Here is a 27,576-nt window from a genome sequence, read left to right as displayed (position 1 = left end):
GATGGCAGCATAGGACAAAAAAGTTTATTCAAATCCAGCGTTGAAAGGAAGAAACCTACAAATAATTCTTAACAGCAACAAAAATGTACTTTATGGCAACACAGCAGTACAAATAGAAGGATAGTTAATATATTTTGACTCAGTATTTTCAACACAGTTTATTTGTCTAAACATAATCAAATGTTTTTATTTTCTTTTACTTCGTATTCCAACCCAGCTGAAAGCAATCAATAAATCAAATTAGCCATTCACTTTTCTCCCTTATTCTGCACCAAGTATACAGATTGCTACAAAAGTATTCACACCCCTAAGCTTTTTTCTTTTTCTTTTTTGCATTTTGAAATAATTCAGCTGCAAACGTCAAAGTGTTTTTGGTTTCAAAGCTTTACACACAGAAAGAAACTTAATATTGACATTTTAACCTAAATATTAATCAGAGCATTTTAACTTCAGCCTCCCTGAATCACTTTGATAAAAACAATTTGAACATGTTTATTATGTAAATAGGTTCACTATCTGGCTGGAAGGTGAACTTTTGTCAAATTCTGAATTTCTTTCTGGACTTTTAGAAGAAAGACATCCCCACAGCATGACGCTGCCACTACTATGCTCCACAGTGGGGCCAATATGTTCAGGATGGTGAGCGGTGTTAGTTTTTGACACAGATCGTGTTTTAAGTGTAATTAGATCCGACTGTCACAAACTGGCTCATTGAAACTTCTGCAGAACTTTTTTTTTTCCAAAACTCTCTGATGTGCTCCTTGATCTCCATGAAGCTGTGTGTTCAACAACATTCTCTGTAAATCCTTAAACGCTTCTGCAGAACAGCTGTGTTCTCATTGAGATGTTTCCAATTCTGCACATTTTCTAAATTAAGTGTCCTCTGAAAGCAAGCGGTTTAACCGGTATACATTTTTGGGAGTTTTTTTTTTATTTGTGAACAGTTAAAAATGAAAGTCGTGAATCTCGTTTCTTGGTCTAAGACATATAATCCCAGCAAAACGCCGAACGTGTGCGAGAACCTCTGCAGGAAACTGCAAATGTCGCTCATAATCCCCCTCAGTCGTGGCTCTACGCTCTCCTTCCATCTTGCACCATCTACAGCGGACAGGAAGCATAAAACTGTGAGACATATTTCACAGAACTGGTCTAACACCAGGAGGCAGCAGGCCACAAAGACGGATTGTTCCCTACACGATCCACGCTCAAAACCTTAAATTAACAGGGAGGCCTAAGCTTTTATTGTGTTTCACCACCATCTGTGTAATCCCATTATCTTCATTATAGGAGATTCCCAGGAGGTCATGGGAACATTCAGAGGAAAGTTATGCTTGTTCTAAACCCTTTAAACAATAATATACACAAAGTTAATGACTATTTTAGCCCAGCAGAGAAGAACAAGTGATTTGTCTCAAGAGTTTTAATCTGGCTGAGGGAGGGTTTTTTCTTTTTTTACTATCTCCAAACACTACCGCCATGTCTGTACAACAACAACAACAACCTGAAGGAGTGTAAAAAGACAGATTACATCTGCCCGCTTAGTCTGCGGAGGCAGATAAAGGAGAAGTGAAGAAGCCATTTTTATTGCTCCAACTCTGCAGCGCAACTCAGCAAAGAAGAGCCCGTGTTCAAGAGAAGAATCCAAAGTCTTTTTTTTAGAGAGAAAAACAAACTCGTATGTTTTTGTAAGATCAACAGAACTGATTAAAACTTTGTTTGTTTCCGTGGCAACAAAACGATGCCCTGAAATATTAACCAAGCAGGACCAGCCTGCTATGAAAGATCCTCTTCCTCCTGCAACAAAAAAACTTTAGACCATGAAAAGCATCTGTTGCTGCCCTGCTGCTTGGCAAGAAACCGCTGCATATTTTTATACTTTATTTTTTTTTTTTCCTGTTTGCATGACATCATCTGAAAAATGACTCTGGGGTACAAAACGTCAGCCTCCGTCCTCCCACCCACACTCAGTTCTGTAAGAATTACAAATACGAACCAGCGAGCAAAACCTAAGTATAAGTACAGTAGATTTGTTGATGCACAGCTTTGTGACAAAAAAAAAAAGTTTTCGGTCAGCTTTAGGTTTCTTTTTTCCGCAGCAGTCTCTTAGATGCACATCTGTTCCGCTTAAATAAAAATAACAATCCTTTTGAAGCGTAAAAATGAATTCACAAAAGATTGATTTCCTTTCTTTTCACATCATGTAAATGCTGTCAGCTGACTTCCATGTGTAAAGTCATTCAGGCCAGGACTTAATCCACACTCACCGAGGAGACACATGGAGAATGAATAAGGCTCTTTGTGAAAGTCGTGCTGGCCTTCGTCCCAGAATCTGCGGGCCTTGTCCCTTCCCCCGGAGCGGCAGATACGAGGCTCGTCTGATTTCTGCCGCAATCCACCTGTTTTCAATTGGCATTCAACGCCTTTGTACAGTATCCCAGCACCGGTTTCCTCTTCGAGCGCGCGCACGTGGGACGTTCACCGACTCTCTCGTCCGAATCCATCAGAGCTCGTCGCGCGAGGCTCGGGCAGCGGGAGGCGGCGAGTCTCCGGTGACGCTGTTCTGCGCCACGGGCCGGATGCGGCCCTGCTGGGCCGTCTTGCGGGCGTGCTGCCGGTCCCAGTCTGTGGCGACGGCCTCGTCGTCCCAGATGGTGGAGGTCTCGGTGTCGCTGATGTAGCCCGGCTCGCCGGTGTAGTGGGTGGGATAGAGCAGCAGCGGCTCCACGGAGAAGGCCTTCAGGTCCCGTGGCTCGAAATGGGACATGTACTGAACGCTGAGGAGGATTAGAGAGACAGAAAATATGGAGGATGGTGTCAATCTATTATTAATGTGATTGGAAGTTCTTGGTGTTTAATATTTCTTTTCCCCAAAACTCTTTCCTTATTTCAGTTTTTTTCAGATTTTTATTGGGGTTCTCCATTTGCAATAGTATTGTTTCCCTCTCATAGTGTCAATTTCTTACATTACAAAACACAAACTTCAGCGTGTTCTTTTAGTATGGCAGATTGCAACAAATCTGTAATGTTGTTGTTAAAAGACAATCAGCCACAAGTCCAAAAAGGTCACTTCCTCAGTTTTGAAAAACTCTCGACTCATCAGGACCTAAACATTCAGTTCACCCAGAATTTCACTTCCGCCGTCACAGACTAACAGGACGGGGTTCCTGCTTCATGTTCCTTTCTTTTTGCAGAAGAATGGGGCCAGGAGTCACTGTACTTATTGTTTTGCAGATTATGCACAAACAACAAAGACATATTTTAAGATTTTACATATGTTTTTTTTTTTTTTTAGCAAATCAATATAGTATATATAAAAAAAAACAAATCTTATCTCAGTAGAAAACATTTAAAATAGACCAAAGATTGATTCTAATTGAACAATACTGACAAAACTGTTCATAAAACTTTGTGACTACTAGATGTTCAATAAAAAAAATCTAAATCTAATCATTTTTAGATTAGAAGGCCTACAACAAATGTTTTATACGTTTGCTTCTTGTTGCAGCCGAAGCCAAAGGAGAGCACTGAGAAGTGATACGTCACTACGGCAACCCTCACCTTTTGTAAGATCCGAGTAGCTCAGCTCTAATAACACACTCACAGTCACACACACCCTCCACACAATCAAGCCTTTTACACCAAAACGGCTTTTGACTCGTGTCACCTCTGAGTCTTTGTATTTATGAATGAAAAGTGAGCTACGTGAAAATAATAAAAATGAATAAACGAATAAACCGAAACGTGCTTGTGACACATTCTCCTCATAGTCTTTCGATCTTATAGTTTCCTATTTTCTATACCGTTGGAAAATAAATAAACACTCTTTATTTAGTAATTTATAAGCACACACATCGGTGTGTCGAGAAAGAGCCACACAGAGACACACACTGAAACACGCACACATGCACAGTGTTCATCTCAAACCAGCCCCCAGGCTCTGAGCTCTATCAATGGGAATCTTGTCCCTCTGCACCAGCCGGCAGGAAGAGCCACGCTGCTCGACATTCCTCAAAGGGAGGGGGGGGGCAGGAAAAGTGGGTGACACGGCGACGGCGAAGGTGCGCTTTCGACCAGAGCAGAGTGGAGTGGAGCCCCACTTTAAAGATCTAGAGCAACACGGAGGAAATGTGGAGAAAGACACAAGAGAGAGGTGGAGATGGCCGTGGAGGAAGGTGGGCAGTGGAAGAGGAACGCAGGGCACCAGTGGAAAACCCGAATCCGAAGGGAGAAGAAAATGTTGGCATTGTTTGTCCTGCTCGAGGCACCGTAAGGCACGGCGAGCCCCCAGAACAATCTGTGCCCTGTGTGTGTGAGGAGAGAAGAGGAGAGGAGAGCAGGAAAGCTGTGCTGGACAGAAAGGGAAAACTGGAGAAGCACAGACGTATAAAGAGCCACTAGCAGGAGGCGAACATGAAGGAGGCTGTGGTTTACCACAAACTAAAACGCTACACGCCGTCCGCAGCGTAACACAGTCGCGCAGAGGCCAGCAACTCGATTGTGTGTGTCTGTTTTTTTTCTATGTATAGATAATTACTGTAATGATGTTCAATTAGTAGTTCTGCAATACTTTATAGCTTTTTTGTAGCAATAAAGGCTCTGTTTCTGTGTTTGCTTCTTTTAGAGGCAGCGTGATTGATGCATGTTCCTGGAGTTTAAATGTTTTGGGTTTTTTTATTATTATTTTACACAACAACCACCTGATGGATTGAAGGCGCTAACAAATTGTCGGTCTGTTCGGTGTCTGAAATGTACAGAGCTTTCAGGAACTGCCAACTTCAGCATTGTGGTTTTTTTTTCTATGCTCCAACTCTAAATGAAAATGTTCATTTGTTTTTAAATCGCTTTTTAAATCACTCTGCATTCAGTCACCGTCACGTGAGGGCAAAACCTTCTCACGCCGTGAGCATTTTTACATGCTGCAACATTTCTATCTATTTTATTGGAAATTCACACAATATGCCGCCACAAAGTGGTGCAAAACTGAAGTGGAAGGAAGATGATGAATGGTTTTTAAATGTTTGCAAATAAAATCATTTGCAGAACCAATTTTCACTGCAATTAAGCCTTCAAGAGTTTTGGGACACCAGCTTTGCACCTTGACAAGTTTACATTCTTTTTCCAAACTAGTTTGTGTCAGAGTGTCTGTGAATGTTGATTTTAAAGTTTTCTGGACTTTGATTAAGCCATTCTAACTAGACTTATAATGATCTAACCATTATAATTCTGGTTGTATGCTTAACTTGACCAAGTACTGACTTAAATCTTTCAGATGTTTATTTTGAAAATTTTTAAAAACTATGGATCGTTTTCCTTCCGCGTCACCTTGTGTCACTCTCTCACTTAAAAATCTCAAATAAACATAAATACGCTGAGGTTTGTGGTCACCATCGGACAAAAAGGTCGAATTGTTTGCACGCTTTTGCAAGGTGCTGTCTATGCTTTAATCTTAGACCAGAGAAGACCAACGTGAACACTGACTTGGGGTGTTTGTTGAACATGATGGGAAGAAATTCGTCGACAGGGAGCATCTTGGTGAAAGGCTGCACCGCCAACAACTTGCGGGCCCCCTGCTGTGAGAGAGCGTAGGCCAGGGTCCAGTAGGAATAGTCGGCTTCCACCAGGTTGTTCACACCCTCCACTGAATGCTCCGGCTGCTGCACCTGCATTCGCTTCCTTCCCACGTAGCTGAAAGTAGAATGAGGAAGTATGTTTAGCTTTTAGAAAGGTTAATCCACACAGAGGCGCTAATTTGTGGACCCAGAGAAGTTCTTACATGAGGTCCCAGTCCAGCTGGGCTCTGTCTACGTCCTCCATGATGGCCTGAAGCCTTCGTTTGAACCTGGGTTCAAACCTCACATCGTCCTCCAGAACCAGAACCTTCTGCAGGCCACGATCAACCACCTGATGACCAGAGGACAAAATCAAGGTCATGAAAAATACTTTTTGCTCAGTTTTCTTCTTTTGCTCGGTGCTTATAAAGGGGCAATGTCAGTTTTCCCAAGTTACCACCCCGCAGCACTGTCTGACATTTTGTGCTACGTTTTAAACAGAACATGTATGTAAAAAGAAAACCTTCTTAAAATTCTGTTAGCACTTAATTTTGCGTAATCCTTTTTTGGGTAAAATTTTAAATAGATAGAATATGTTAGAAGAAATTGCTTGTTTTTTTTGTTTTGTTTTTTTTTTGTGGTCAATCGTCACCAGTCCACCGTCATGCTGGACACTTTTAGGACTGATTTTAACATTCATCAGCACAAAATGTTATGTAATAATTTCATTTTTTTCACGTCTTCTTCCCTTATAACTTCAGTAGCATGCTTATCCACTGGTGCAAAGAAACTTTGTCTGCAGACACTAACCTGCATCAGACTTCTTCTTGCCTTACAGATTGAAAGAAATGACCTTTTTTACCACAAACTGTCACCATTTCATTCACCACCGATCTTTACAGCTTATGTGAAGAGTTTGAGTTGTATGAAACACTGCTAATAATTCAATAATAATTTATGCGAATTTCAGCACAGTTGCACATCATATGTATCGTCTAAAGGGCTCAAATGTTGGTTCAAGCAGAGTGTTTAAAGAAATCCACCTTTCCTGTAGATAAGAGCCTTATCCTCCTGCCCTCACCTGTTTCCATATAGAGTGGTGACTCAGGAAGCAGCCAATCTCCCCTCTGGTGAGGACGCGACCAGAATATGGATCCTTGTAGCCTGGCAACATCTCAATTCCCAATGCCTGCAGCTGGGATGTATTTAGAGCTCTGAGAGAAAGGCAAGAAAAATAGCATGGATGATAAGGAAGAATAAAAATAAAAAAAATCCAACATTACTAAAAATAACTTAATTGATCATCATTAAAACACTGCAAACAGTTTGCAACCCAGATTGTCAGAGAAAAAAAAAAGGGAGGAAGGAGGATTAGGATATTTATAAGAATGGATTAAAGTTTGCAGAGAAGAAGAGGGGAAAAACTCGAGCAGGAAGCAACAAATGCAAAGTTAGAGAGGAAGGATGGATTTAATGGCAGGAAATATAGCGAGCTCAAGATGAAAGACGAAAGCAGCAGGTGAGACTTCAGTTTTTACAGATATTTCAGTCAGTATCAGATGGTCCTTTGATTTTCCGATTCAGATTCGTGTTGCGTTCGTGACCTACTTCCCGTCCACCGCATCAATCAGAGTGGGGCGAAGGCCCATGGCGCCCATTGTTTTCAACATCCTGGTTCTTCTGTCCAGACGGCGTTTCAAATTAATCAGGAAAATCTAAACATTGCAAAAAAAAAAAAAAAAAAAGAAGGAAGGAATGAGACACAGGAAAACGGTTTTACATCCACCCAAAGAAAAACAAACAAACAACTCATTCCACAGTGAAAAATAAAGATTTGACAAAGAAAAAGCAACGACTGGCGATTAAATATCTAATTTAATTGCTTACATCATCGAAGCCCATTGGGTCTGGCGGTAACGGCGGAGCGTAGATGTACTGAGACGGCTCCATGTCGTGTTCAACTGGGAGGAAAAACCAAGAAGGTCTATGTTAGAAAATCACAGAATTTCTGAACCGGGTGGGGATGAGCATGCAACAAAAGGGGTGGAGAGGGGTCGACATGAACCGACACGGTGCAATCGCCAAAGGTCGTTGAGGTCAAGAGGGAGGAGAAACGACCCCGAGAGGTGAAGGGGTCGAGAAGTGATAAAATGTAAACATGTGAAGAGTTTCTAAGTGTGGAAACTCACTCAGAGCTTCTGAGATGGTGTGTATGAAACTCTCAGTTTCGTCCTGCACATTTTGTTGAGCTTTGAGCGGGACGGGCAGGAAGCCGTAGTGTTCCCTGTTGCACACGTACATCTGCACGCCTGAAACACACACGAGCACATGCATACAAATAAGTGAAGCTGATTTTATCAGCAGGTCTTATCTACCTCAGCACAGGTCTGAAAATCAACCGCTGTCCTCTTTTGTTCAGAATCTGTAGGTCGGGCTTTTTTAAAGATTGGTAATCGTGATCGGCCAGAAAACTGCAATTAATATAGGATGCTTCCATTTCTGTGTGTGAAACACCCAAAAAAAACAGAAACCCTTAAAAAATGAATCCATACCAGAAGTTATTTGCTCTTAAGCGCTCTATACCAATGGCGTTTAAAGTTCAGGTCTTCCATCATTTGCAGGGTCTGTCATGATTTTGTGCGGACCCTGACCACAAGTTGGTGATAGATGAGAATTGAGCAATGTTTTTTTTTTTCTTTCTTTTAGAGCAAATTTTCACTCACAAATGAAAATACCCTTTCTTTATGATGTGCATTTTTTTGAAATTAGAAACACTGTTGGAAAAAAAAAACATCCACAACTAAAGCTTGGTCTGTTGGTACAGAGTTATTGATGTGTTACCGATAAAAATAGTAAGACACGGGAGCATAACAGTTAGGATAAGGAAGAGTGGAAAACTTGTTCACAACAGCAAAATGTCCCTTAATCCATATAAAGTACAATAGAAGAGCTCTTGCACAGAAGTATGAGCTCTCCATATCCTCCATCGTGGCATCTGGCCGTTGTTTCAAGTTCAGAGTTGATTTATAGTGTTTTAAAATATTCCTGGAAGCTGCAACAAGACCGACCATAACAACAAAAAGTATCGACATTGAAATATCCTTAAAATATAAAATGTTAGGCTGAGCCCTGAAGTTTGTGTGAAATAGAATCACAAATATCCAGCGACTTTTACTTAAGAGTAGACTTGGGTGCACCCATTCATTACACTTGGTTAAATACCAGCAAACATTTTCAGAGAAACAGTGACCCATAAAAAAAAAAAAAAAAACATTTGTAGACCAAGGCAAAAGCAAAATAATACACATTTTAAATAGGCAAACATGCAAGATGGTTATTTTAGTCTGATCTATAATGTTTGCATTTCTACAAAAAAAACCTAGCAACTTCTTTTGTTTCATTAATACATGACTTGCTTAGTAGATTTCTGTGCATGTAATCAAATAAAGTTAAAATGAAGACTTTTTGCAGCCCAAGAGAACTTTCAATTGAACAATTTTGCTCCAATGGCAAATAACTTTGGAGTCTACTGGTTTATGCCGTCATTCACATTGTGAGTTAGAATAAATTTCTACAAGTTTTGAAACGTATTTGCAAAATTGTACAACAGAAATATTGTTGTAATGTTTTGAGATGTTTGGGCAGTTTTAGACTGCCCAGTAAAAACAACACAGGTTAGTCTGTTATGAAGTTGTTTATTTCGAGGCAGACTTAACAGCGACATGAACAAGGGTGTAATTTAAGCAATTATTTTCTACTGAAGTCACGGCAACACCAAATGGTGCCATAATGACTTATGAACGGAGTCCCGCAGTGCACAAACTGTTTTTTTGTGCTAGTCTTTAAAAAACTTTAAGAGACATTACAAAACTGCATTAACAAGGTGTAATATTCGCTAAGTAGTACATAACACCTTCATGCGATTTTTAAAAAATGACCAAAAACAGTTTAGTTTTATTAAGCTGAGAGAATTGTAGTTATTTTTCATCACTCTGAATAATGACTATAATCAATAGAATCAGCTCATAATTTATTTAACTAGTAATATGTGCAAAATACACAACAAAACATACAAGATTTGCTTTTATTTATTTATTCTTTTCATGCTTTTGCACCCCCTCCTGCTGCATCTCAAGAAATAACACAAAATCAATTTAAATGAAGTGAATAGACCGTCTCTTGACCATAAAAGCAAAAGCATGAGGTGTTTACTTTCACTTCAAAACCGCCAGAAAAAGTGCAAGGTGGCCACAGGGTAAGTAAGGTCGGAGGGGTCAAGACAACAGGTGGTCCACCTGGACGGTAAATCTTTGCAGCAGGACAATAACGAGCTTCGAAGGTGTAAAAACGAGTGACTGAAACGTAAACTAATTGGACCCGCTTTTATCCTCGTCGGTGCTGCCGATGTTCGTTTATGAGTTGGAAGAAGTTCATGTTTCCATCTGCTAATGTTTACGTGAATGCTTTCATGTGTTTATTTGGTTTTTTCAGCACATACGGGAAAGCTTAATGGTCCTGTTTGTTACCCACTGGCGATTCTCTCGGAGCCCAAACTCACAAGTTGTGCAGCCAGCAAAGCTGCACGTGCTCAGTAAAGCAGCACATTGCCGACTCATCTCAGCAATCAAACATCATTCACACACACACGTGCAGAAAACTAATAAAGTTCCTTCAGATTTTTTTTTTTTTTTTTAGTGCATCCTGGCAGAGCAAAAGAAAAAAAAACCAACGTTTTAGGTTTCATTTAACTGCTAAGAAGCTAAGACAATCATTGATGGTCTGCATTTCAAGAGGAGTTTGCCTCCTTGCATAAAGTCTCGTGGTTTGGTGAGAGTTTCAAACTGACCTGCTTGACGTGCCGAGAAGGCAAACACCATGATGTCATCAAAGGCCCAGCTGTAGTCCGGATGAGGTGGGTAGAACGCGAGGTCTCGGCTGGCTTCGCGCCGCAGGTCCAAAAGGAAGGTGCTGTGCACCATGGGAACAGGGAAACAGCCGAGCCTCTTCCACTCCCTGATTGGCTGGTAGTCCGGGGTTCGCTTGTAGTAACCCTGAGAGAGGAGCCATAAAACCGTGTTCAGCTGGTAACTCTGAGAGAACGGATGAACGTGCTGGCTTCTGTCCGAGCCGCACCTGCGGGGTGACGCCGCACCAGAAGTTGGAGTAGAGAGAGCGAGACTCCATCATGGGAGCGACCAGCGTCAGGTTCTCGGCCATCAGCAGGCTCAGCACTCGAGGGTTGGTCAGCAGGTTGTCGCTGTCAGCAAACTGAAGGGCGGAGGGGGTTTTGATCGAATGAGTGATTTCATGCGAGCAATGTTTGTGCTTCTAGTTTAGTGATCAAATCAACTGTGCAAACAGCAGAATGACTGAAGACCAAAACAGAATAACACATTCTGTTTAAGTCTACTGAGCAAAGCTAAAGTATCCATGCCCTGTTAACCTGTTCACATTTTGACAAGTTACAACCGCAAACCTCAGAGGGTTTTATTGCAACTTAATGTGATGGCTCAACACAAAGTAGGACAATATGTGAAATGGAAGGAAAGGGATCCAAGGTTTTAAACATTTTGCTACTTGTTGCTGCCTTAGCGAAGCCTTTTCTTGCTTTGAGCATGCAGAGATTGAACATTTAAGCATTTTTCTCACCAAATAAACTCAAGGTACACCCAATTGGATGGAGATCATCTCTGATTCTGTTTGTTACTGGATTTAGGAGTAGACTTTGACTAGACCATTCCAACTTAACATAGATTTGCTTTGATCTAACCCTTTCTCTGTCTCCAAACAGTTTTCTCACAGGATTTTCCTGTACTTAGCTCCGTACTTCTTCCCATCAGCTCATGAAAAGCGTATTTCCCAAATATAATGTCACCACCATGTTGAGAGTTATGATCGTTTTTTGTTTTGAAGGAAATTACTGCCGCCAAATAAATCAGTCAGAGTAAACAGGGCTCACAACAAAAGAACGGCACACTTCCAAATTCATGTTTGTACTACTTTGTATTGGTCTATCACATAAAATGTAGATAAATTATTCTGAAGGGGCATGAAAGCTTTTGCAAGACTGTGAGATTCAATATTTCACTCGTGCTTTTGGATCATGGGGATTATGATCACTTAAAAGCATGGGAAAAAACATTTTCTCACTAATAAAATCAAAAAAGAAATACTGATAGCCTAGGATTATTTAGTAATGGTCAAGTGCCTGATGCATGGCTGCGTATTTGTGTTGTAGGCGTTACCAGTATGTAGTCGGCCCATCGCTCCCGCGCAGCCTTCAGGGCCGCCTGCCTCAGCTTCATCAGATGGTTGAATCTGGAAGGGGGCCAGTACTTCGGACCCCACTCATCTGTGTAGGAGCTGACGCAAAAATGCAAAGTGTCAATCAGAGCAACTGGATTTTTTTTGTTATACTAGGAAGGAAATTATCGCAATAAAATGTGTAACATTTAAAGAGATTAACAGTTCACACAGATTTTAGTGAGCGCACCAGTTTACCTGGTGACTGGATGCCATCCAGTTTTTAACTTTTAACAATCTGACACAGAGATTCAAATGATTTCTAGATCAAGGGTCTAACTAATTCTCAATAAAAAAGACACAAAAAGTCATGTGTAAGTCATGTGTCAGAGGCTTTTCAAAGAGCAGCTGCAGCCTGTGCTCACTGTGTGTGATGGATCCTATTTGGTTTTGGGACAGATTATTATTATTATTATTTTTTTGTATTTACTTGTTCAGTTTTTCTCTGACTGTAGATAAAAGCAGGTAAAGGTGAGGAGCTGTTTTCGGACTTGACAGGATTTTCATCTTAATCAGTGGCAATATGTGAATGCAAATTTAACGGTGCAGTTTAATGTCAAGTGGAAATACGCCATGCAGAAGGACAGAACAGAATCAAGAATTGTCTGAAAAATCTTCTCAAACATTAAGTCAGATTAATGGATTTACTTCTAAATTAAACATTGTGGGAACGTAGGAGTTTTCTCATGACGGTAAGTTTTTCCATTTAAGTACTGTGTTACTTCACGTAATACAGTATGTACTGTATTTTAACGCAGATTATTGTGCATAAAGCAGGACATAATCTGCAGGCTTCTATTTACTGAGAAAAGGCTCTCTATATAGAAATATACATCTTTTTGCGATCAATATTTTTCAGCTTAAAACTGAAATCATAGGGGTAGACCTTTTTTTTTTTTTTTTTTTTTAATCTTTTATTAATAGTATATTTGGTGCATCTCAGCTTGTGAACATACCTGGGCTCCTCCATCGGTCTCCACTCCACATAGTGATAAATGCGCTGCGCTTTCTTCAGCCATTCTCTCAACATGGCAGTGGTGTTGTCTACGTTATGGTCCGTCGCTGCCCTGTAAACAGAAAACATGCGCTCATTAAAACACAGTGCACGTTATAACAGAGTCTTATAACAGAGTGAGGGCCCAGCAAGCAGCCTCAGTGCTGCAAACCTCATTTACTGCCCTGAGTAACTGCAGGAGAATGGACTAGGTCTGAGGAGCCGCGGGGCAAACAAGGCAAACACTGCAGGTTCTAATGCCCCCCTTAGAGAGTGATTGCTTATCCTGCAACCGTTGATAAAGACAGTCATTGCAAAACTCCAACACAGTCTTAAAAAAACACTAAATATGACGCGGCAGAACTAACGCATTGCCACTTTGCACAAAAGCTGCTCAAACCAAAGCACCGACTTACACAGATGCACTCGTGTTGGAGGGGAAATGAAGTCAACATGGGAGCTTCTGCTGGTTTGACAGCACTGTGGTTTGTGACTCCGTTTCTTTTCAAAGATTTCCACTTTGGTTAACGCTGTTGACTCAAAGGAGACACTAGGCCCACTGTATGCAAGGATGCGTGTGAGCGGGAAGGTGATGCATTTATGCAAGACAGAAATTAAATTCACAAACAAGCCCATCTACTGCATTTTATCAGCCTAAGGTTTTTAGGAGATGCTAAAAAAAAGAGCTCTGCCGCGAGTTAAAATTAAAAGGTAATTTAAGGAAAACTGTCAACAGGATATTAGGAAAAATCCAGAGCTCAGCTGTGCGAACACAAACACACACTTGGGCGTTTTTGGACTTTTCCACTTCCAGCTGTAATATTCCTAGCTGTGCAGCCATTTTTAGGTTGGACAGACAGACAGACAGACAGACAAACACACTGACACAACAAAACGCCAGAACCCTCTGCTCAGATTTGCCACCTGTTTTCTGTATGAGAATTATAGGATCTGTTATAAATGAATATATGCAGGCAGATTCGGGTTTTAACTTTGACATTTAACCCTTTAAGCAAGTAATAGTCCAAGTGTTTTTATCATAAACAGCTATTTGCTCAAGAACAGTGTGAGGACAGGGATGTCGGTGAATCCAGGCGGGAAGTTGGTTCCTCCAAGTAGTGGGTTATTTTCTCAGCTCAGTTATTACTTCTCGGTTACTTCTCTCAGTAATTGATCAGCTCAGGAAAACAGACCTTGCACCTGCAGCGAGAGAGGCGAGAGCTGAACAGATTCTAGGAGAAAGGTTATTGTGTGATGATTTTTGCGGGGTAGTCTCTTAACAAAAATCCTCCGATCATTTTGGCCGTTTTGCAGTCAGATGTTCTGAGAGGTGTGATCCCAAAGATATGTCTTTGTATTCAATAAATATTACCTCGCCAACGCTTTTTGTGCTGGCCCTTCGCATGCAAATCTAAGGGGAGATTTATTGTTCATAACAGATCAAATACCCTTTTACACACAAGAATATCATCACGCAGAACATCTATTTTTCCAAATCGTTGCCTCAAAACTCAGATTTTTTTTTTTTTTTTTTTTTTTTTTTTTGCATGTGGTATTTCAATCTTATTCAGTGAAACATATAAAAACGTCACAGGCCAAAATAAACATCTGCAGGCCATAAACCACAGGGTCAAGCTGTCTAATTCTATGTGTTTGGGTAAGTGCTCGCAAATATGTGGCAAAGAAGGAAGATGATAATTTTTGCATCCTGGGAATGCTCTTTTACAGCAGTGTGACCTGTTATTTATGTGCTGCAGGACTGCTGGTTCAAAGTTCTCAATAAGCATGTAAATCCAGAGTCAAACTGGGAGGATAATAGCACAGCGGCTGGAAAAAACCACCTTTGATTACTGGCTGCTGATATATGTATATCTGTTTTGTTTTTGGGTTTTTTTTTCAATCACAGAGCAGGTCCATTCTGAAACACCTGACTTTCTAATAATGAGAAGATGTGCAGGCACTTCTTTTTGCACGTTTCGCCAATAGGCATCCTGGAATAACTTGCTTCTGGAAACCCCTGGTGTGGATCACCAAACATTGTAACGTTTTTAAAGGCAAAGAAAACACAATGCATGCTGTAGTACAACGCGTATCTGTGCGGCAGGGTCTATTAAAACACCCTCTGCATCTCAGTTGTGACTCAGACTTTGGAATCATCATTACATCATCACTTTCACAGGCTCCGTTTGGCAGGACTTGTTCCCCCTACATCCAGATGACATTAAGTCCAAGGCAGCCACATGTCTGCTGAAATGGTTTATATCAATTAGCAAGACAATTTTATTGATGCAGTGTTTGTTTTGTTTTTGTTTTTAATTCATACCTGTGACTCATATCTAATTTAGTAATTTCTCCACTTCTTTGTTGCTGTGACAGTTCAGGCTTCTTTCCTGTATTTCTCCTATGAGCTGCTCTGGGAAACGCGGCGTCAGTACACTGCGTGATTTTCCATTACTGCCTTCACACCTCCGGTTGCTCTCTTATTCATGGATGTGCGAGTCTAAATGATGCTTGCAATTCATACCCCTTGAAATTTCCACATTTTGTCACTTGAAAACCATAAATATCAAAGTATTTTTATTGGATTTTGTCTTCCACACCAAAAACAAAGTAGTGCATAATTGTTAAGTGGAAGAAGGAAATTATCCAAAGTTTTCAACTTTTTCAGAATAAAAGCCTTGAATGCTTTTGTAGTTAGGAGAATAACACTCTTCTTCTAGACTGTTTAGCATGTTGATATTGTCTAAAACCCATTGAAAGCATTTTGAGAAACATTGGCAGGAGAGACACTCCTCATCCTCATCACATTAGGCTCCAACCAGCCTACTGGAAAAAACTGCATCAAGCATTTCTAAACAAATATTCAAGTAAACAACCAAAACATTGGCGGTACTCAGTACAGAGTCCTTTTGTTTACAATTTCAATTTCTGTTCTCAGCTTTTGATAAAAAATCAAAAGTCTGTTAAACATACTATTTCATAGATTGTATTTCTGATGTTCTACTCACAACCTGATTCACAGTTGTGCACTACTTTATGTTAGTCTGTCACATAAAACCCCCAGTGACATTTGCTGAAGTTTGTATTTGCAATGTGACAAAATGTGAACGTTTTCCCAAGGACTCCTGTTTTCTCTCCAGGTCCTTCTTCTTAAAGCAGTAGCCAACAAGTGCCTCCCCTCTTCCGCTTCTTCGTCCCTCAGGCAACCAAAATCCGCCAAAGTCTCTGCAGCTGATTTCAGATCCACTCGGGGATTTTGTGCATCTGTGCATGGACAGGAAACTCAAAATGTGTATGCAACCCTCCATGCAAAGCAGAGAAAGATTCACTGCTACACATGCGAGCTCTGCAACAATCTGGCTTTCTTACTTAAAATCCCTTATTTCCTTCGGTCGTGCCTATGTCTGCCTCATGCTGTGTCCACACGTTGCTGTTTTTGAAGTTTACAGTAAGCAACAGCCTCATTATTCTGTCGCCTGCAGCTTTCGGGGTTAGGCTTCCTCTCTGCTCTGAATTTATGAGCGCCATCTGGATAACACATGAGTGCAGGGCACTCACCTACTCACTCCACCGATCCCGCTCACGTCTCCTCAGAGATGTCCATTTATACGTCCCTGATCGAGTCTCAGACAATTCAGCCTTCATTTAGAGATGAAGGCTGAATTGTCGGCTTGTCACGGTAACAAATTTTGCTGGACGATAAACTGACCCAGAACTGATCGCGATAAACAATAATGTTGCCGTTTTGAGACCATTATCGACTAATATAAAGATAATAATGGGAAAATAACACATGCACAACTACAATAACAAGTTTACTGGATTGTTCCAAAAATGATAATTGATGATAATTGTCGTTTTGAGACCATTTTGGAGTAATGCATTGATAATGGCATAATGATGCGAAAGATTTATGAATCTTTGCCTGTCAAAGATTTATAAACTTTAATTTGGTACAGAACACTCAACACAGAAAGACATTTTAAATATCCCACATAAAAAAACATAACAACAACCTAAAACAATAAATGAAAAGGAAATAATAAAATACTGAAGGAAAATCTTAAATACAATAGATGATGAAGTCTCTGAACAAAATTTCTTTTCAGAAATAATTAATCATCAGAATGGAAAACCTCAAGCTTGTTTAAATTTATCATGCGATTAGCTGATTATTGCAGCAGACTTATCAGGTAGTCATCACCTTCACAGATTAGAAAAGATGCATCTTGTTAGAAGCCAAATTATTCATTTTAAAAGCACTGTATGCATGAATTAGCCTTCATTTTCTAACTTATTTTGTAGCCACAATAGTTCTGGCAAAGCAGTGAGAGGTTCAGGCTGCAGGATGGCGCTGGTTCCTGCAGCTTCTCAGATCCTCAGTCGGACTGGAATCTGAAGCGTTTGGACGCCGGACCAACGCATTTTTATCCTTGTTCAGATGATTTGCGAGAATCTGACTTCCTGTTATTTTGTACAGTCATGGATGATGCTAACGTAGCGGCTCCATTTATCCTGATGCAACACTTAGCTGATTGCGAACCCTCCTTCAGCACTTTGCTTCAGTTACCTACTATAGAAACGCCTGTCAGATAAGTTGGGTTTAAAACACAGAGGCTGGCCCCTGAAACTGGCCCTTTCAAGTAAACACAAGTCTGAAAGGAACCGGTTGGCTGCTTTCAGCTCACTGTTTGCTCAATAAACTATCTAATATCATTGCCAATAATGAACCCCGCCGTCGTCCCCCCTTGCATGCAATTAAGGAGTAAGAATGCTCCTTTCACACAGGACTGCTGAGGATTTTACCACATAATCACCCCTCAGGAGTCTAAGTACCTCTGCCTTTGTGGCTCAGCCTCTGAGCTGACGTGGCTGTCAGGTTTCTGATGGCCTGAAAGGGCAAAGAGGACAGGTTGGGGGTGTCGACTGAGAGGGACTGGAATGAGGGGAAAAGAAGGAGAGCCGAGGCGTTTGGCTAGACAGAAGCGCTCAGCTGAAATTCCTCACAGCTCTGAGGATCAACAGAAACTTCGACGCTCTGCTGAGTGGCACTGAAGTGCGATGCTCAGCATTGACGTTCAAAAGCAGAAGAAAAAAAAAGATGATGCCTCTCAGATATTCAGCGGAGCAAACACATTTCGTACCAGGAGACCTGATACTTAACTTCAAGTAGAGATCGCTTTGTGTCACCCTCTCTCTCTCTCGCCCTCTTCGCTTGTGTTATTGTTCAGCAAATATTTTTGATTGGTCGTATGCGATTAAACTGGAAACAATGCGATAGTCTGTGGAGATCGGTGTTCCTCTGTGCATTGTGGGAGATGTAGTGAGGAATTTCTCGTCCGCAAGACGGCAGGCAATTTTGCAGGCGCTGACATTCACAGGATCTCAGTGTGGTGTAATAATTGTGTACCTTTGTGAACTGTGCAGGCAGAAGTGGTGGCCTCTGCAAGGAGGATTCTGATCAAAACCACATTTTAATGAAATTTACAAAAGCTTCATGACTGTAGCAAAACAGTGCTTCGTTTTTGTCATGTCATTTTTTTTTTTAAGTATTTTATCTAAAACTAGAAAATAAGAGCGCAGGATGCAGCAATAGGTAGAAAAATTACACACAAATCAAATTTCATCATAAGAATTTGAAAAAGACATTTACTTAATAGATACTTAAGTATGTTCTTCTGAGCACTTCTGTTTCTAGCTCTTTGTTCTTTCCGTTTTCTTTATCTGGTTCCATATCAAGGCCTCCCTTCTTTCCATGAATCATGCCGCTCTGCAGTTTGGTGACATTGCCAAGATCTGACAAAAACGCTGGAGAGCATGCCACGACTGAACAAAACTTCCATAAAAACCTATTTACTCCTCAGAGAAGAGGCGAAGAGGCAGAGTGCTTCAGAGCGGCTCGGGGTTTGGAAAAATCAGATCTCTTTGTTGATTTTTGCTCACTCAATTGAAAAGATACGGAGTTCCTGAGAAGGCTTTCTTGTTGCACGGCGATGATGGAAGGGCTGGAAAGCTGCCAGGTTCATCATCCGCTGCTTCCTCAGCTCGCTGAGTGCATGGCTGGAGAGAAGACTCTGAAGTCAGCCGGTTTGGAGCGTTTGGGCCGCACAGTAATCCTCTCAGGTTCAGCACAATATGTGGAAGAAAGCAGGTGCGATTGAGACGCACGAGCGACACCGTGATGAATCTAAATCAATGAATCGCAAGTTATGCTTAACACTCATTTCAGCCACTGAATCACTTTATGTGCTGTGAGCTACATATCTCCCATTCCTTCACATACCTAACCCTAAGGAGGAGTAACGTCTGTGGAGGTTCAGAATCCTCAATCCGATATCTTGGCTGGTTTCTTTAAATTTTTCCCATGAAGTCACACTAGTAAGCTGTGTGTTTGAGGCGTTGCAATAAAATAAATCTGCAGGAAGCGCTTCGGTTTAACTAACTGGTTCTGTGAATCAACTTGTCAGACTCTCACAGAATCGTAACATCGTCATCATCAGAGATCTATGGGTCTATAAAAAAACTAATTATTCTGGCATGTAACAAACACAGATAACATTGGTAATCCTAACAAACCTAAACAGGGAAATTTTAATCCTCAGTTTGTACGGTATATGAAGAAACCAGTGTGCAGTGTGACTGTATGGCTTTGTTAGGGTTTCACCCCCTCTCCACACTTCCCAAAGGTTTGGCGTTCAGCCGTCACTCCCAGAAGAAAAGCGCAAGATTCTCTGAAGACGCTGATAATCCACATCCACAAAAACAAGCTGAAAAGAAGAAGTCATATTCGAGTTTGCGGTAAAGTCGGTAATTGAAGTGCCATCAATATGCTAGCCACTTCAAAAGAAATACTGACTGGTCTGATTTTAATTTAGGTAGTGGTTTGACATTTGTAAACAAAAAGCTGTTTTTTACACGTGTTGGTCAGATATTTAAATTTAAACACCTATTACCAAGTTTAGATTAAAGCAGGCCTTTTAGAAGCAAGTTGAACTGTTTTGCATTTTTGTTGCAATGCCAGGAAGACAAAAATTAAGAATATGAGCTGGTTGCCTGGCAGCAGGGTTGTGACCCTAAGGTTAACTGCTGGTTAAGGACTTTCCTCAAGGGCCAAACAGGGTCAAAGGTTAGGGTAGATGTCAACTCAGCAGTAAACAAAATCTTTTGACACCACATCAGTTTTTGCAATCTTTATTTCAGTGTATCGAATAAATGTAAAAATAATTATTTCATCCACTCGCAAAGTAATTCGGGATTGTCTGAAATTTGAGACAATTGAGTCTCAAATTTGTTAAATTTGAGACTCAATTGTCTGTTTTACCATTTTTGCCATTTGCAAAAAAAAAAAAACATTCTTCCTTTGAGTCAGTACTTAGTGCTGTGGATCCCTTCGCGTAGAGAAACAAAGAGGCTAAAGACAGGAGCGTCTTACTCTGGATTTGTCCCACCACCGGCTTCGAGTCTTTGTAATGTCACACTGACATTTTTTATTTGTTATTTTTTGAGCTTCCAGCTAAAATTGGAGCAGATGTCAGAACTTTAAAAGCGCTCTAAAAACTGGATATCACGATAAAACGCAACTCCACAGAAGATACTGATTTAAAGGTCAAGGCTAATTGGATCCAGTTACTTCACAAAGTTCTGCCTTATGAGGGACTAAATGGAAAGTCAGGGAGTGAATCCAAATAACAGCAAAACACATGTAATTGAATCCACACCTTAGCTGCCTAGCACAGACATGCATGTGAAACACACGCGATTGCACAGTCGCAGGCACCGGGACAGAACCTTGTGTGTAATTAAATAAATTGTTTACGCAGTGCCAGGGGCTCTGATTGGATGCGTGCTGGCACAAACCAAAAGCTAATTGTTCACAAATGCAAGATCCTGCACAACCATTCAGATAATCCGTTGCACACAACTGGATCTCCCAAGTCCTATAAACCTCAAGGTTGGACCCGATTTAACTCCTTCCCTGCACTTTGTACCGTCTATATGTTGTCTGTGTTTGTGTGGATGAGTTTGGGGATCTTCGGGTGCAGAGGGAGGGGTAACCAGCGACCACGTCTTTTGTTTAAAACGAAGACATTTCAGGGAGTCACAACAAATCGAACATCTACAAGCTGAAAGCAAACACACTCACCTTGTTGTCACCTAAAATGCCTCCGTTTGAACATTTCAATATGCCATCTGCAAATGGATAGAGTATACTACTGCTGAGCTGAAACGAATACAGATAAACTATTTAGGTGTTTAAAAGCAATCTGTTGAGGTTTATAGGAGAACCTGGGTGGGGGTGACTGAATATAAATGCATGCCGCACATTTTAGATTGTTTTTTTTCCCCCACAAAAGTTTTGAAAACTGTGAATCTTTATTGTTTTCGTTCTGCTTTGTTACTTTTCAGTTAAAAGTTTAAACATATTTCCTCTGTATTTGGTAGAATTTCCTTTTAAACTGTGTGACTTTGGTTAAATGTTGAGGGGATCTTTCCACAAGCCTCTCACAAGATTTTGAGTGTTTTGTTCAAAGATGCAAAAAAAAAAAAAACACTTTCATCTCTGGGACACGGTATGATGGTTGGACATGCCCCTGGTGTTTATGCTTACATATTTGAACTGATGCATGTTCAACCCTCAGGAATCTAGAGATTGTACCCAAGGAAGAACCAGACCTGTGGAGGTACACAATTTATGTTCTTCCTAATATCTTGGCTGATTTTGTTAAGATTTTCCATGTGTTGCCTTTAAACACAACTGGCAGGTGTCCATCGATTTAACACAAGTTATTCCTTTCAGTTTGGTCTTTGAGAGTGTAAAAAAGACAAACCGCATGTCAGCACTTTCACCAAAGGTGTGGAAAAGCCTTTCAGTCCACCAGACTGATGTGCATTATGGGGATGCTATGCAAACTGCTGATATGACAAATTTTCTTCAGCATGAAAACGTTCTTCCTGTCAAACCAAACATCAGTAAAGCTCAGTTGTGCACACAGCATAACTCATCCAGCCAGACAGACTTTAACTCAACATTCAAGTTCGATTTGTTACAGTCCACTTTACCCACATTTCTCAGCGCACTTGTCAAAATAGCTGGATGACATCATGTCACGAGAGTTAAATGTCCTCAGGCTACGTTATGTGAGAAATGGCCTTTATCTGCAGTACACAGGGCAGATCTGCCAGAGCTAAAGTATTTATGCAAATGTGGAAAATTCTTGCCCTGTGGTGTTATGTCATATTCCAGACCTTTAAATAAATCACATTTCTTAGCTGAAAACTAAACATCCACTTGCTGCAGATCAGAGTTAGTCATTTATTTTATAGCTATGTATGATTTTAGCCAATAAATTACAAGAATGTTCATTGACTTAAAGACTGTTATAAATCAAACCATCTAACACAAACCTCATTGTTTCCGAGCTCTGTGATGGTTGGCGGTTTTCTAAGAACAGATAACATTATGCCATAAAAGTGAGAATGCAGGTCCTGAGGGGAAAGGCAATTATGTAAGTCTTATTTCCACTCTGGGTCCAACTCTGACAAGTCCACAAATCATCTTAACCCCAAGCTAAGCACCTGGAAAAGCGCTCCACCCCGACATGAACAGAGCCAGCAGGCATTTTGACAGCAGGCAGCCAGAAACGAATGTTATCGCCGCGTGGTTAGGAACATCAGGACGCTTCGTCAGCATCAAGGCTAATACAGAAAGTTTACAGTTCAGGGAGTCTCTTGTGATTTCCCTCACAGCTGATTATAAGGAACACCATTCTGGTTATCTGCTTCTAACAAAAGAAATAATCAACAGGGGGCAAATCTGTTAATGCAGCGTTGGTGACGTTATCTTGCTGGGTTGTATCTCTATCATGGATACATTTCAGTGAGAAGCAAGAAACCCTTCATGGTTCAAGTGGAGGGCAGATTTAGTTGAGTTAGTTTGACAATGCAGATTATCCCAATTGCTATGCCTTCTGGGTAATTTGGAACACTGCTGACCGCTCTCTCTCCAGCAGCTCCCCCCTCCTTCTGCTAATACCTAGCATTCTTTAATTTACTAACAAGGGCATGAGAGGTTTTCTCCTTCCTCAGCGACTATTCGATAAGATCAGTTCCCACTTCAAGGGGGGAAACTCCAAAAGGAGGGCTGGTATTCAATGACAAACCAACAATCTGCACAGAAAAGAGCAGCAGCATTATGGATTAGCTCTAAACTACAGGCTTTCTGTGCTTTTTGTAAACATATATGTTAGTTTCATTCATTCATTGCATAAAATGTTCAGATGGGCTTCATCATATAAGCAGCTACTGTAACAATGAAGAAAGTATTTATGTCTCCTCTCCTAAACATTATTTTTTAGTAGGAAGTCCAAAGGTAACTTTTTTTAAAACCTTTTTGGACACTTTGTCACTCACCGCTAAATCCATATCATGACTGAGTGAAAACGTATTACTTTATTGAATAAACATGTACAAATGTAACGTTTTTTTTTGTTTTTGTTTTTAAAGTAAAGATTTTAAAGTCAAATCTTTCTGGCAATGTTCCCTCTCGGTTGTGGAGTGCCTCAGGGCTCTGTAATAAGCCCCATGCTGGTTTTTAAGGTTTCAACTTTGATCAGAGTTCAGAAAATACAATTATCTCCATCTACTTTTTTCACTGATGATTTACAGCTCTAACTACATATTCAAGCTATTATATTTGCTTTATAATTTAAAGATATCTCACTTTTAATAGGGATTAATTTATAAACTTCATCAATGCCACCCATCTTCTTCCTATTTCAGAATTAATTTCAAATATTGCTACAAAAAATACCTTGCAATACAATTGTCTTTTATCATACTGTGATTGATTTATTTAAATTTTTCTTGCGTAGTGTTTGTTCCAACTAAGTTTGTTTTAAATATAGTATGTAAATGAATAAACAAAAGTGAAATGATGAGCACAAACACATTAATGCCCCAAGTATGTGTTGTTTATCATTAATGACTGAAGGCTACAACATCTCAAGCAGCATGAAGCGACAACATTTTAATCTCAGAAATTTACAGAAAATCTTTAAATAAAAGCACAAGTTGCCACAATTTTTCTTCACGTTTAAAGTTTTTTCTCTCACTCACTGGATCTTGTCGATATTTCAATGCGAAAATTGTATAAAGAGAACATCCTAACACACAAAACATGAGAAAACAATGCTTCAAACTACCGGCTTGAAGAAAGTGGAATGGTTCCCTCATTCCTGCTTTAACAATGTTTCCTCCTTCATTTTAGAAACCCAGTGTTAAGATGTATTCACCTGTCAGCACATAAAGACAAGACAGAAGTGAAGTGTGCTTCCCTAGCTCCACCTGACATCTGTATATTATCATATAAGCCCTTAAATAAAGACTGAAAAGTCGCAAAGTTTCACCTCAGTCATGTCAGCTGGGATCTGGTTGCTCAAAGAGCTTGTTTCCCTACTTGTTTGAATGCTTTATTTGCTACATTACGCTTTTTGAGCACAGCTTCTTGGGCATTTATTGGGTGGTTGGCTCTGGCCATGAGCTGCAATGATGATGAACACACAGCAAGACAGAAAGTGACTAAGACGTCTCATTTTCCTAGCCACAAAAAGTCAATAAACTTTGTTCAAAAACAAACAGTTATAATTCCACTGCATTGAAGTATACTTGACGTTTCTAAACGCCAGTCTTTCTGTTTCACATCAACAGAACCCAGTTGTATTACAATGTTTGAGCTTCAGTATTTAGCGCTTTCTTCAAACAAACCTCGTAACCACAAAGGCAAACAAATTACGGCACTTCTTCATTACATCGTTAGCGCAATAAGTGGGGTAGTATAGCGGCTACAGCGCTCCTTGTGGTGGCGGAGGAAATTGCAAATTCACAAGAATCCGTCTGAAAGTCAGTAAAGCTGGATTTCAGTGTTCACTTGCTTGCATACATGCTGATGTTAGCACTGCAGCACAGCAGAAAGTTTCAAAAGCAGCACTTTAAACAATCACCTCAGCTTTTACTTGAAAAGACAACACTGTTTTTAATCCTCCCACTAATTATTCAGAAAAACTAATTCCGCAAACATTTTTCTAGTTCTTAATGTTACTGTTGCTAAAAATATTCCTTTAGTACTGTAGCTAACAGCTGCCATAGTTATTGGCTACTTAAGCAACGGCTCACATGCAGTCAGTATTTTGTCGAGTTGCGACTGAGTGAAAAGACAAAGCTGTTATCTGTTTATCATCTAATATAGACGTGGAAATAAATTATTGTAGTTTGGCATTTCGTGTGAATAGGTACAAGAAACACCTGGCCCCAGACAGCCAATAGAAATAATAACCTTATTATTTGAATTTCTTCCAGTAAACAGCAGCTGAATCATGTGTTTCACAGCTAAAAGACAAAAAGGATATAAGAAAGGACTGGAGATCACTGAACTGAAACTTATGTTGTCGTGTTGTGTTCATCAGAGCTGGAAATGTTGACATTTTTAAAAAAATTTTTAGTTAGATTACATTAAGTTTGCGCATCAGAAGCTAAAAACTGATCAATGAGCTTCAGCCTATTCTGTATATCCAAAAATCCATCAGAGAGCATTTGTCCTGTTTGCACTAACAGCAGAGCACAGAGACGCCCCTCATGACTGATGGGGCCCCTTTCTCTGTTGGTTAATATGATCACAAATCCGTGTAAGCTTCAGTGCCTTTCACACTTTGCTGCAAAGTGCCGGCTCTCTCTCTCTCTCTCTCTCTCTCTCTCTCTCTCTCTCTCTCTTTCTCTTTCTCTCTCTTCGTGGGAAGTTTTCCCCCAGCATCTGAGTTCTCACGTGAAAACTGGGTGAATCTGATGAGGCCCGTTGGACCGGAAGCGGACCTCGTGCAAAACAGTGTCGTCCACACAAGGGAGGGACACAAAACAACAAAAAACAACGCTCCACCAGCTGAAATGCAGCAAAGATATTCATATCACTTAGATCAGATAACAGTTTGATATGTGGAGCCACAAGCTTCAAATTATTTTTAATCAGATTTGTTGGGATAAATTATGTGAAGTGAAAAACAACAACAACAACAACAAAAATGTGATGTGCATATAAATTCAGCCCCAGTGAGTCAGTATTTTGCAGAAACCACAATCGGCCTGATTAATCAACTCCATTTGGGGAGCTAAAATATCCCACAGGATGATGCAGCATCAGCACATTGCCTCACAATGCAGATGGATTCCTCTCCTTACTGTGATTTTTGCAGGACAAAAATGTTTGATTTTGGTCTCACAGTGCACACCGACAGCACCTTTCTTCATGCCATTAGAGGACATTTGGGATGCAACAATAGATGAAACATGTAACTCGTCTTGTCCATTGCACAACTACATGCACCGAGTTGCGTCATTCATTCATGTAAAGTCTTATTAGCGCACAAAATACAGCACAGAAAAGGATCAACAGCACTTTTGCAATGCATCGCATAAAAGAGTGGTGAAAATCATTGTGTAGATTCAGAACCACACCTACTAAAAGTTGTCCTTCATAGGATAATTATCACATCTTTTGAAGTCTGCATAGGCTCAAATTCTCCGATTCCACAAACATTTTCAATTATCTGATTCATAATCCTGCACAGCCACCATCCAGTCTGTGCAGAGGCTCACACATATTTCACACATGACTTCCAAGAACTCTCTCTCTCTCTCTCTCTCTCTCACACACACACACACACACACACGCACACACACACACACACACACACAAAACACACACCCCTCCTGCTGCTGTCAGACCAGCTCAATGTCTTCTTTCATCCCTACACCTGCAGGCGCCCTCTTTGTCTCCTTCATCTTCTCCCTAAACACGGCGGGAGCCAGCCAGTTTACGGGACCCTACCTGTGGTGAAGCCCCTCTTTCATACCTGCGAGTCCTGCTGTTTTAAAGAGCCACTTGTTTCCGCAGGTTTATGCTTAATCAGGCGGATGGGGCCGTGATTAAGGGTTAAGTCTAACCCTAACACGCCACAAAGCTCTTTCATCTTCTCCCACAGTGTGCAATTTGGGGAAAACGCAGCGACAGGTCTTGTCGGTAAAGTTTACGAACCGCTTGTTTTTGGACCACCGTGCAGGTCACAACTGAATAGAATCTGGCACTATGATTATTATTTTTTTCTTTCTTTCTTTTCTTGAATGACTAATGCAGGTAAACACCACATCAGCACCCCCGGGCGGCCCCCGCGCTCTCACCAGATCGCTATGCGCTCCTTCGGGTACTCCAGCCGCTCGATGCAGCCCAGGTAGTGCGGCAGGCTGTGCGCCGCGTTCCGAGCCAGGATCGCGATCATAACTTTCGGCGGCAGCACCGGCGACTCGGGCTTCACCTGCTCCTGCACCAGCGTCACCAGTTCGGACGCGGCGCCGGCCACCAGGGCGGCCAGCACGGCCCACAGCTCAGCGACACCCGCGGCTCCGACCGCCCGCATCTTTACTCCAGGATTCAGCCGCGAGTCAAGCCGGAGTCCTTCAGACTGTGAGGGAGGGGAGAGGAGTGAGAGACCCGTGGAAATGTGGGACAGAGAGGCAGGGTGGGCGTGGAGGTCTCTACCTCTGTTACCCCTCCTACGGTCAGTGGCGGTTCTTGTTTGAATCCCACCCGGGGAAAAAGCCCCCCATGTTCAGTAAAGCCCACTCTGTGTGTGCGATAGAACTGATTTTAGTGTTGAGGGTGAAACATTTAGACATTACTCAATG

General features: G+C 41.0%; 1 protein-coding gene across 1 annotated transcript; it reads right to left on the bottom strand.

Annotated features, from left to right (window-relative positions):
• On the bottom strand, positions 1-27,576 carry colgalt2b (collagen beta(1-O)galactosyltransferase 2b). The gene is made up of 12 exons (XM_007558636.2): positions 27,073-27,576; positions 12,809-12,919; positions 11,795-11,912; positions 10,683-10,817; positions 10,396-10,600; positions 7,739-7,858; positions 7,437-7,510; positions 7,158-7,264; positions 6,631-6,763; positions 5,774-5,901; positions 5,479-5,685; positions 1-2,774 (listed from the first exon to the last, which is right to left on the bottom strand). The coding sequence occupies exons 1-12, from the start codon at positions 27,306-27,308 to the stop codon at positions 2,501-2,503; spliced, it is 1,848 nt and encodes a 615-aa protein (XP_007558698.1). The 5' UTR covers positions 27,309-27,576; the 3' UTR covers positions 1-2,500.

This window comes from Poecilia formosa, unplaced genomic scaffold (assembly GCF_000485575.1).
Source record: "Poecilia formosa unplaced genomic scaffold, Poecilia_formosa-5.1.2 Scaffold98, whole genome shotgun sequence".
In the NCBI taxonomy this organism is placed as follows: domain Eukaryota; kingdom Metazoa; phylum Chordata; class Actinopteri; order Cyprinodontiformes; family Poeciliidae; genus Poecilia; species Poecilia formosa.
Note: the sequence above shows the minus strand (reverse complement) of the source record. Positions and strands in the feature narration are given on the sequence as shown.

Excerpts from the sequence above, each read along its gene's own strand:
- colgalt2b (XM_007558636.2), bottom strand. The coding sequence starts at position 27,308 with ATGCGGGCGGTCGGAGCCGCGGGTGTCGCTGAGCTGTGGGCCGTGCTG. Across the intron at positions 7,511-7,738 it reads CACCATCTCAGAAGCTCTGA|TTGAACACGACATGGAGCCG; the intron begins GTGAGTTTCCAC and ends TTTTCCTCCCAG. Across the intron at positions 5,902-6,630 it reads ACCACTCTATATGGAAACAG|GTGGTTGATCGTGGCCTGCA; the intron begins GTGAGGGCAGGA and ends TCTGGTCATCAG.